Source organism: Thalassophryne amazonica, chromosome 6 (genome assembly GCF_902500255.1).
Source record: "Thalassophryne amazonica chromosome 6, fThaAma1.1, whole genome shotgun sequence".
NCBI classification, from domain to species: Eukaryota; Metazoa; Chordata; class Actinopteri; order Batrachoidiformes; family Batrachoididae; genus Thalassophryne; species Thalassophryne amazonica.
This window is the reverse complement of record NC_047108.1, coordinates 103319480-103331892: the sequence shown is the minus strand read 5'-3', so window position 1 is coordinate 103331892 and position 12413 is coordinate 103319480. Positions and strand designations below refer to the sequence as shown.

General features: G+C 39.7%; 1 protein-coding gene across 1 annotated transcript in view; it reads right to left on the bottom strand.

Annotated features, from left to right (window-relative positions):
* The window catches only part of tmem189 (transmembrane protein 189), a 52782-nt gene that overhangs the window by 33929 nt on the left and 6440 nt on the right, over positions 1 to 12413 (bottom strand). Inside the window, exon 2 of the mRNA XM_034173045.1 lies at positions 12270 to 12389. Coding sequence (XP_034028936.1) covers positions 12270 to 12389 — 120 coding nt within the window. The remainder of the gene's footprint in view (positions 1 to 12269; positions 12390 to 12413) is intronic.

Below are 12413 nucleotides of genomic sequence, written 5' to 3'. Positions count from 1 at the left end.
AACCTGATAGTGGAGTAACCGAACATACCAGGCATATTTCTGGTACTGAATTACAGCGGTACAAGGAGAAAATTGCTGTTTTGGGCACTTGCACACAGCACCGGGTGTGTTGTTTTCTTTGATGACTGCACCTGGAGCGACACTGTTATCACCACACGTGGAAGTACACTCAAGGCTTAATAAGTTAATTGAGGATTGTAGACTTACATATTTATAATAGTATTTAGTGATAATGTTTGTCATTAACTTTATTGAATTTTGTTTACACTGCTGTCGGATTGTGGACCAAAACTCAGCCAAGTCCCACTTTTCTTCGTGGTCCCGTCGCAGCTTCCGTAAGTAAGTCCCTTCGGCTGCTCCCTTGTTTGAATTCGGGGTCACCACAGCAAATCCAAGGTGGATCTGCATGTTGAATTGGCACATGGTTTACGCCGGATGCCCTTACTGACGCAACTCCACATTAGATGGAGAAAAGTGGCAGGGGTGGGATTTGAACCCGGAACCTTCTGCACTGAAACCAAGCGCATTAACCACTTGGCCACCACCCCTGCTTCCATAACGAAACAATTTCATGACACTTTAATTTTACTATTTCTAACCCCACCCTTAGTGATAATGTTTGTGATTAACTTTATTGAATTTTGTGTACACTGCTGTGGGATTGTGGAGGAAAACTAAGCCGAGTCTTACTTCTTTTTTTGTGGTCCTGTCGTGGCTTCCATAATGAAAACAGTAACAGTTTCATGACAGTTTTTTTTTTTTACTATTTCTAACCCTACCCTTAGTGGTAAAGTTCCTCATTAACGTTATTGAGCTTTATGTTCATTGCTGTGGGATTGTTGGGCAAAAGCTCCGTGTCCACTGGAATCATGTAGAAATTCACATTCTCCTGTCCACTTCTGTTATGACAGTGAACTGCACAACAAGTCTCTGGCATGGTGTATTAGCGGAAAAAACTGTGAAAAAAACAGAAGAAAGACGACTTGAGATGGCTTGTTTACACGACCAAGTGTATTGTGACTGGCTAAACTTTTTTTTTTTTTTGACAAAGTGACAAAGTTTTTTAATTCGGCACACAAAATATTCAAATAGAAAAAAATGAACAATTCCACAAACAAACACAGACAAAACTAGTGAGTCCGAAAGGGTGTGGGCTGAAGCAAAGCTTATTAGCGCCCACCCCTGCTAGTACAAGTCCAACAATTCTAATCAGTCATTTTTACATAAATATAAATTCACTACTACATGTCGACACACAGACAAACACATCAATATACTATTCACTTATAATTATATTTATATAGTACCAGATCATAAGAAAGTCAAATCAAGGCACTTTATGCCAGTAAGGACTAACCTTACCAACCCCCAGAGCAAGCACTAGGCAACTGTGGTGAGGAAAAACTCCCTATAAGGAAGAAACCTCAAGCAGACCCTCTGCTTGGGCTGTGCCACATATACCTATATACATACGTATATACTTTACAAACATAAATATATACATACATATACACAGTCACTTATATACATATACACCTACCCATATCTATATATCTACATACGCATATACATACCCACACATTCAAATATACAATAAGTCCCACTTATAAATTGAACATTCCATATAAATCAAATTATATTTGCTTCTTTATGATACTTAGACATAATGTTCTTTTTGAGTAGTTTCTTAAATCTCACTAAGGTACTACTCATTCTAACCTCTGTTGAACATTTGTTCCATTTCCTCACCCCAACCACAGACACACAAAAACCCTTTACATTTGTTCTTACTGGTGGTTTCATAAAAATTGCACAACCTCTTAAACTATATCTGGATTCCCTCAATCGGAACAGACTCTGGACATGTCTCGGTAAGGCTTGGTTTTTCGCTCGAAATAAAGTTTGAATTGTAATGTAATCGACCAAATCAATGAATTTTAATAAATTTAAAGACACAGAGAATGAGTTGGTTCACGATATTGTTTATTGCAGATGATTCGTATGGCTCGTTTTTGCAAAAGGAATATTGGATTGGTATTTGATTTGTAGTTGTTTCCCCATGACTCAACACAATATGTCATATATGGTACCATCAGAGAATGATATAAAGTAAGTAACCCTTCTTGCGGCAGTAGGTCTTTGGCTTTATACAAAATGGCTATAGTTTTTGACAATTTTGATTTCACATAATTTATATGTGGTTTCCAGCTAAGTTTATTATCAATTATAACACCTAAAAATTTATTCTCTGTTACTAACTCAATTTCCTTATTGTTTATAGTAAATTTTTACATTTGGGTGCCTGTTTATTTCCAAATATAATACATTTAGTTTTCCCAAGGTTGAGTGACAACTTATTAGCGTCAAACCAAACCTTAAATTTTTCCAGTTCTTTCTCCACTATGTCCAGAAGCTGTTCAAACTTGACCTTTGGCTCTGTGTGGCACCCTCTGCACATTACATCACAGTTTTATTATATGGCTGCAACACTACTCGCACTCTGATTGGCTGATTTCCGGTCTGATATTTTCCCATATCAGACAGGTTAACCTGACAAATGGTCTGGATCAGATTTGTTACAAACAAGAAAGCTAAAAACACGATTAGAAAAACCAAGTCAGACACAAACATACTCCATAAATATCTAAACAGCATCGGAAAAAAAAAAAAAACATACAGATTGAAGGTTTACCAGCTAACGACCGGACCATCTGTTAGAAAGTGCCTCACGGAGGTGAAGCAAATGCTTTCATATTTGGGCAATGCTGTAAGTTTCTGTGTTTATACAGTAGTGTTCAGAATAATAGTAGTGCTATGTGACTAAAAAGATTAATCCAGGTTTTGAGTATATTTCTTATTGTTACATGGGAAACAAGGTACCAGCAGATTCAGTAGAGTTTCACAAATCCAACAAGACCAAGCATTCATGGTATGCACACTCTTAAGGCTATGAAATTGGGCTATTAGTAAAAAAAGTAGAAAAGGGGGTGTTCACAATAATAGCAGTGTGGCATTCAGTCAGTGAGTTCATCAATTTTGTGGAACAAACAGGTGTGAATCAGGTGTCCCCTATTATGGATGAAGCCAGCACCTGTTGAACATGCGTTCAAGACATTGTTCAGAAGAACAGCGTAGTTTGATTAAAAAGTTGATTGGAGAAGGGAAAACTTATACGCAGGTGCAAAAAATTATAGGCTGTTCATCTACAATGATCTCCAATGCTTTAAAATGGACAAAAAAACCAGAGACGCATGGAAGAAAATGGAAAACAACCATCAAAATGGATAGAAGAATAACCAGAATGGCAAAGGGTCACCCACTGATCAGCTCCAGGATGATCAAAGACAGTCTGGAGTTACCTGTAAGTGCTGTGACAGAAGATGCCTGTGTGAAGCTAATTTATTTGCAAGAATCCCCTGCAAAGTCCCTCTGTTAAATAAAAGACATGTGCAGAAGAGGTTACAATTTGCCAAAGAGCACATCAACTGGCCTAAAGAGAAATGGAGAAATATTTTGTGGACTGATAAGATTGCTAAAAAGCAGTTTGAACATAATAGTTTTGAGTTTGTAGGGTCAACAGCAGATGCTACTATTATTGTGAACACCCCCTTTTCTACTTTTTTTTTTTACTAATAGCCCAATTTCATAGCCTTAAGAGTGTGCATATCATGAATGCTTGGTCTTGTTGGATTTGTGAGACTCTACTGAATCTACTGGTACCTTGTTTCCCCATGTAACAATAAGAAATATACTCAAAACCTGGATTAATTTTTAGTCACATAGCACTACTATTATTCTGAACACTACTGTACATATAAAACCCCAATTCCAATCAAGTTAGGACATTGTGTGAAATGTAAATAAAAACAGAATACAATGATTTGCAAATCCTCTTCAACCTATATTCAATTGAATACACCATAAAGACATTTAATGTTCAAACTGATAGACTTGATTGTTTTTGTGCAAATATTTGCTCATTTTGAAATGGATGCCTGCAACACATTTCAAAAATGCTGGGACAGGGGCAACAAAAGACTGGGAAAGTTGATGAATGCTCAAAGAACACCTGTTTGTAACATTCCACAGGTGAACAGGTTAATTGAAACAGGTGAGTGTCATGAGTGGGTATAAAAGGAACATCCCCAAAAGGCTCAGCCATTCACAAGCAAAGAAGGGATGAGGATCACCACTTTGTGAACAATTGCATGGAAAAAAATAGTCCAACAGTTTATGAACAGTGTTTCTCAACGTTCAATTGCAAGGAATTTAGGGATTCCATCATCTACAGTCCATAATATAATCAGAAGATTCAGAGAATCTGGAGAATTTTCTACACGTAAGCGGCAAGGTCGAAAACCAACACTGAATGCCCGTGACCGTCGATCCTTCAGACGGAGCTGCATTCAAAACCGATATCATTGTGTAAAGGATCCTACTGCGTGGTCTCAGGAAGACTTCAGAAAACCACTGTCAGTTAACACAGTTCGTCGCTACATCTACAAGGGCAAGTTAAAACTACCATGCAAAGCGAAAGCCATTCATCAACAACATCCAGAAACACCGCCACCTTCTCTGGGCCCAAGCTCATTTGAAATGGACAAACACAAAGTGGAAAAGTGTGCTGTGGTCTGATAAGTCCACATTTCAAATTGTTTTTGGAGATTGTTACCAGCGCAAAGTTTAAAAGCCAGCATCTGTGATGGTACGGGGCTGTGTTAGTGCCCATGGCATTGGCAACGTATACATCTGTGATGGCACCATTAATGCTGAAAGGTAAATCCAGGTTTTGGAGCAACACATGCTGCCATCCAAGCAATGTCTTTTTCAGGGACGTCCCTGCTTATTTGAGCAAGACAATGCCAAGCCACATTCTGCACGTGTTACAACAGCGTGGCTTCACAGTAAAAGAATGCGGGTACTAGACTGGCCTGGCTGCAGTCAAGACCTGTCGCCCATTGAAAATGTGTGGCGCATTATGAAGTACAAAATACAACAAGTGAGATCCCAGATTGTTGAACAACTGAAGTCGTACGTCAAGCAAGAATGGGAAAGAATTCCACCTACAAAGCTTCAACAATTAGTGTCCTCAGTTCCCAAACGCTTATTGAGTGTTGTTAGAAGGAAAGTTGATGTAACACAGTGGTAAACATACCACTGTCTCAGCTTTCTGAAACGTGTTGCAGGCATCGATTTCAAAATGAGCAAATATTTGCACAAAAACAATAAAGTTTACCAGTTTGAACATTAAATATCTTGTCTTTTTGGTGTATTCAATTGAATATAGGTTGAAGAGGATTTGCAAATCATTGTATTCTGTTTTTATTTACATTTTACACAACGTCCCAACTTCATTGGACTTGGGGTTGTGTGTGTGTGTGTATAGGGTGTCCCCAAAAAAATATACAACATTAAAACACTCAGTTTGACCTTTAAATGCTACAAACTTAATCACTTGTGTTTCTTTTTACTTGCAGAGACCCTGAAGTTTATGTTGATGCCAAGCAAGACTCAGGAAAATGCCAAGATTAACCATACTACAGCAAACAAAAATTATTGAGTTTTGGCACCAGACCAAGAGTGTCAAACAGGTGCAGCGACTTTATGCTAGACTGTCAAAATGCAGGACCAATATTGACATGGTATGAAAAACTTCAACCTTTCAGCTTTCTATCCAGCCATAAATTTATTTCCTAGACATATGCTTTGACCATTTTCTTTGCTGATAAACTGTTGTATATTTTATATATATATATATATATATATATATATATATATATATATATATATATATATATATATATATATACACATACACACATACATACACACACACACTAGCCATATATAATAAACGAATTATTAACCTCGCTTGCTCGGTTAATAATCTTTTATTATAGCCAGTTTTCTTCAGACAAGTCAGGGGATGGATACATGAACATTTCCAAGTCACTGGATATATCCTGGACTTTATTTACATAAATTATGAAGAAATACAAACAGTATGCCACTCTATGGTAAATCTGTATGGAGTAGATAGTTCTCAAAACCTGAGTGAATGCGCAACAAGGAGAAGAATGAAGAAAGCCACCAAGACACCCAGACAACAAAGAAGAAGTTACAGGTTTCTCTGGCTGTGATTGGAGAATGTTTTGTATTTATGACATCTGGACAGTGGAAGGAAGACAAGGAGACTTGGTGGTGGAATGAAGAGGTCCAGGAAAGCATAAGAAGAAAGAGGTTGGCGAAAAAGTTTTGGGATAGTCAGAGAGATGAAGAAAGTAGACAGGAGTACAAGGAGATGCGGCGTAAGGCAAAAAAAGAAGTGGCAAAAGTGAAGGAAAAGGGATATTGCGAGCTGTACAAGAAGTTAAATAGTAAGGAAGGAGAAAAGGACTTGTATTGATTGGCCAGACAAAGGGACAGAGCAGGAAAGGATGTGCAGCAGGTTAGGGTGGTAAAAGATGAACATGGTAATGTGCTGACAAGTGAGGAGTGTGTGCTGAGAAGGTGGAGGGAATATTTTAAAGATCTGATGAATGAAGAAAATGAGCGAGAGAAAAGGCTGGATAATGTGGTGAGAGTAAATCAGGAAGTACAAGAGATTAGTAAGGAAGAAGTGAGGGCTGCTATGAAGAGGATGAAGAGTGGAAAGGCATGTTGGTCCAGATGACATTCCAACGGAGGCATGGAAATGTCTAGGAGAGATGGCAGTAGAGTTTCTAACCAGATTGTTTAATAAAATCTTGGAAAGTGAGAGGATGCCTGAGGAGTGGAGATGAAGTGTGCTGGTTCCTATTTTCAAGAACAAGGGTGATGTGCAGAGCTGCAGTAACTACAGAGGCATAAAGTTGATCAGCCACAGCATGAAATTATGGGAAAGAGTAGTAGAAGCTAGGCTTAGAAAACAGGTGAAGATCTGTGAGCAGCAATATGGTTTCATGCCGAGAAAGATGCAATGTTTGCTCTGAGAATACTGTTGGAGAAGTACAGAGAAGGCCAGAAAGAGTTACTTTGTGTGTTTGTGGACTTAGAAAAAGCTTATGACAGGGTGCCAAGAGAAGAGCTGTGGTATTGTATGAGGAAGTCTGGAGTGGCAGAGAAGTATGTTAGGGTAGTGCAGGACATGTACAAGAATAGATAAAACTCAGATAAAACTGAAGTTATTGTACTTGGCCCCACAAATCTTAGAAACATGGTGTCTAACTAGATCCTTACTCTGGATGGCATTACCCTAACCTCTAGTAATACTGTGAGAAATCTTGGAGTCATTTTGATCAGGATATGTCATTCAATGCGCATATTAAACAAATATGTAGGACTGCTTTTTTTGCATTTGCGCAATATCTCTAAAATTAGAAGGGTCTTGTCTCAGAGTGATACTGAAAAACTAATTCATGCATTTATTTCCTCTAGGCTGGACTATTGTAATTCATTATTATCAGGTTGTCCTAAAAGTTCCCTAAAAAGCCTTCAGTTAATTCTAAATGCTGCAGCTAGAGTACTGACAGGGACTAGAAGGAGAGAGCATATCTCACCCATATTGGCCTCTCTTCATTGGCTTCGTGTTAATTCTAGAATAGAATTTAAAATTCTTCTTCTTACTTATAAGGTTTTGAATATGTTGTGAAAGTGTAGGTACACGGACCCACAACAGGGGGCGTAATGAACGGACAATGGAGAAAGGTGAATAACAAGTTTTACTGTTGTGAAACGAGCACAACGAATACAACAATTAACAATTTGGGGTCGAATCCGCTGGTGTCGTGTGGGCAGGCTCGAAGGTAGGAGACGTCCGTCTCAGTCGAACCGGAACCACCCAGATCTCCTCTGCCACCGAACCCTGGAAATACTGGAACCGCCAAGTCCCGAATTCCCAGGTGGCCACTGCCTCCGCTCGTCGGATCCGGTACTGCTGGCGGGAGAGAGCAACAACACACAGGTGTGGATGCGACAGCACCCAGTAACGGAGAGGGGAAGAGCCGCCTCCACCTCTTGTCAATATATAACAGGAAGGTGAGTACTTATCCAAGCAATTTAGCTATCAGTAGTCAGCAGTCCTGAAAAGGTTTAACAAGTTTTAGCTGGTTATTCAGAATATGAATGCAGAGAACGTTACCTCAGTCTTAAGGCGATATCTCGGCACTGAGGTGGAGACGCCGTCCTGATGATATACCCCCGGGCTCAGTGGAGTCAGCTGTGTCCAGTAATGGGTGACAGCTGTCACCCTGACTGCTCTCGTACGGCGGCGGCGCCCTCTGGTGCCTGGAGCCCGCACTCCAGGCAGGGCGCCCTCTGGTGGTGGTGGGCCAGCAGTACCTCCTCTTCAGCAGCCCACACAACAGAATAATCAGGTCCCATCTTATCTTAGGGACCTCATAGTACCATATCACCCCAACAGAGCACTTCGCTCTCAGACTGCAGGCTTACTTGTAGTTCCTAGGGTTTGTAAGAGTAGAATGGGAGGCAGAACCTTCAGCTTTCAGGCTCCTCTCCTCTGGAACCAGCTCCCAATTCGGATCAGGGAGACAGACGCCCTCTCTACTTTTAAGATTAGGCTTAAAACTTTCCTTTTGCTAAAGCTTATAATTAGGGCTGGATCAGGTGACCCTGAACCATCCATTAGTTATGCTGCTACAGACATAGACTGCTGGGGGGTTCCCATGATGCACTGAGTGTTTCTTTCTCTTTTTGCTCTGTATGCACCACTCTGCATTTAATCATTAGTGATTGATCTCTGCTCCCCTCCACAGCATGTCTTTTTCCTGGTTCTCTCCCTCAGCCCCAACCAGTCCCAGCAGAAGACTGCCCCTCCCTGAGCCTGGTTCTGCTGGAGGTTTCTTCCTGTTAAAAGGGAGTTTTTCCTTCCCACTGTCGCCAAGTGCTTGCTCACAGGGGGTCGTTTTGACCGTTGGGGTTTTTCCGTAATTACTGTATGGCTTTGCCTTACAATATAAAGTGCCTTGGGGCAACTGTTTGTTGTGATTTGGCGCTATATAAATAAAATTGATTGATTGATTGATTGAATAGTGTGACAGCGGTGAAATGCGCAGTCGGAATGACAGACTCATTCAAGGTGGAGGTGGGATTACACCAAGGATCAGCTCTGAGTCCTTTCTTGTTTGCAGTGGTTATGGACAGGTTGACGGATGAGATCAGACAGGAGTCCCCATGGACTATGATGTTTGCAGATGACATTGTGATCTGTAGTGAGAGTAGAGAGTAGCATGTTGAGTCTAGTCTGGAGAGGTGGAGATATGCTTTGGAGAGAAGAGGAATGAAAGTCAGTAGAAGCAAGACCGAGTACATGTGTGTGAATGAGAGGGAGCCCAGTGGAATAGTGCAGTTACAAGGAGTAGAAGTGGTGAAAGTAGATGAATTTAAATATTTGGGGTCAACTGTTCAAAGTAATGGAGAGTGTGGTAGAGAGGTGAAGAAGAGAGTGCAGGCAGGGTGGAGTGGGTGGAGAAAGGTGGCAGGAGAAATTTGTGACTGAAGAATATCAGCAAGAGTGAAGGGGAAAGTTTACAAGACAGTAGTGAGACCAGCTATGTTGTACGGCTTAGAGACGGTGGCACTAACAAAAAGACAGGAGGCAGAGCTGGAGGTGGCAGAGCTGAAGATGTTGAGATTCTCTTTGGGAGTTACGAGAATGGACAAGATTAGGAATTAACAAATCAGAGGGACAGCTCAGGTGGGACGGTTTGGAGACAAAGTCAGAGAGGCGAGATTGAGATGGTTTGGACATGTGCAGAGGAGGGACCCAGGGTATATAGGGAGAAGGATGCTGAGGATGGAGCCACCAGGCAGGAGAAGAGGGAGGCCAAAGAGGAGGTTTATGGACGTGCTGAGGGAGGACATGCAGGTGGTTGGTGTGACAGAGGAAGGTACAGAGAACAGGGTGAGATGGAAATGATTGATCTGCTGTGGTGACCCCTAACTGGAACAGCCGAAAGACAAAGAAGAAGTTATTCAGCTTCATTATGAAGTGGTATAGAGGAAATGTTCATGTATCCATCCCAGTGTTGTATAAAGTACCGGAAAAATCACACTTAAGTAAAAGTACAGATACCCATTAAAAAATGACTTGGTAGTTCAAGTCACTGATTGAAATGCTACTCAAGTAAAAGTCTTAAAGTATCTAGTATTTCTTGTAATTAAGTATGACAAGTAATGTACAACTAAATGTACTCAAGTATTGAAAGTAAAAGTACAAGTAAATGTTAATGATCAAAAACGGACTGATTTTTTTTTTATGTTACTAGGCTTGTAAATGACTGGTAGTATTAGTCAAAATACTGAAAATTATGCACATCACACAAAAACACTTCAGAAACAAGGTTTCAAAACCTAAACGAGAGTAGGCTACTCACTAGGTGTTCACAGGAAACAGTTATTTATTTCTATATGTATTTATTTATTCTCATTGTTACATGGTTTTATCTTTTCTGTTGTGTTTTGTTTCATTAGGTTCTTTTTGTCTCTTTCTCTAAAATTGTATTGTAACATTATTAGTTATTGACTATTATTGTCTATTATGTAGACTATTATTGTCACTGCTATAATATATGAATAAAAATAAATAAAAAAAATTACAATTTCACTCTTTTACGACAACGAACGCTGAGCCATTATTTATACAGAAAACAAATCAACACAAACGTGCTCATGCGAACAGCTTAATGCTAACTTTAACATTGAAAACGTCATAGACATGCTAACACGTTAGCATCTATCCCGTTTATAAGTTATAAAATACATCTATCAACTGTTTCAGAAGACCATAACAGGTCAGTTTAACATAAAAATATTACTCGCAGACATATGCTCTTCAGGGTTTTAGCAGGGAAAAATTAGGATAAAGCGAAATAAACAAACCCACGAATCATAGATTGAAGCACTGCTTCGACCTGCGAATCACTGCTTTGATTGGTTCAAGGTTCAAAGCAAAGCCGCGCTGCAGAAAAGTTGATTACAGACCCACTGCAGGGTCTGTAATCAATGTAGAGAAATTATCATTTTCCTGACAAACATCCCCCAAGTGCGCAACTGCAAAAAAGCCTTCCGGACATGCCTCATGACAAATCGGCCTGACTTTGTTGCAGTCACTAGTAATCAGTGGTGTCTCTGGGTGAAAACACGACTTTTTTCGTGTGTGTGTTTTTTTTGTAACGAGTAACGGCATGGCGCATAGAAAATGTATCGGAGTAGAAGTATGCAATTAAGGTCAATCAATTTGTATTTATATAGCGCCAAATCACAACAAACAGTTGCCCCAAGGCGCTTTATATTGTAAGGCAAGGCCATACAATAATTACGTAAAAACCCCAACGGTCAAAACGACCCCCTGTGAGCAAGCACTTGGCGACAGTGGGAAGGAAAAACTCCCTTTTAACAGGAAGAAACCTCCAGCAGAACCAGGCTCAGGGAGGGGCAGTCTTCTGCTGGGACTGGTTGGGGCTGAGGGAGAGAACCAGGAAAAAGACATGCTGTCAGAAATGTAGTGAAGTAAAAGTGAAAGTAAGCTGAATTTAAAAAACTCAAGTAAAGTACAAAGTCTCCCAAAACATACTTAAGTACAGTAGTGAAGTATTTTTACTTCGTTACTATACAACACTGATCCATCCCGACTTGTCGGAAGAAAACTGGCAATAAAAACTGATTATTTACAGGTATTATACCAAAGCGTTCTGTTACTTATGCAACACATCATCTTGGGGTTCATAATTTTAATTCATTTATATCAAGTGATTTGCTTTCAGTTTGAGTTTAAGGCAGATAATTTCACTGGACAACATAAAAGTTTTTTCTTGCATGGACTTTAATTTTTTTTGCAATCTGCATGTTCCTTATTGATGGATTACGCAAAAGTTGCTCATTCACTCACGAGTTTGACGCCACTAATCATGCACAAAAGCAGCTTCAAAAGCACAACTTGTTAAACCAGGTTCACGAAATGTGAACAAGAGCCATAATATCATTTGTGATGCTGAAGAGGTGTGCGAGACGGCTGCTTTTGCTTAAACACTTGATACAAGAATTATGTTTTCATATCTCAAAAAGGTGATGTGATTGGCAAAAACTAACACCATATTCAGATTCAGCACCCCCAAATTACCCAAAATCCATTGAAAAACGCCATGCAAGAAAAATCATGTTGACCGGTGTCTTAGAAGTTTTTATTTTTTGTATTTGAAATGACAAACAAATTAAAGTGTGTAAAAAGACAAGTGTTCCAATATTTTTGGAGGGCACTGTAACTTACTTACCAATGCCAAAAAGGATGGACCACAAATGTACCAGATGAAAATTGGCAAGGAGGTAAATGGAATTGAAGGCCATAAGAGAGAAGCAGAGGATGACACTTATCCATTCTTGACATCTTTTGCCTTCAAAAAAAAACAACAACAAAA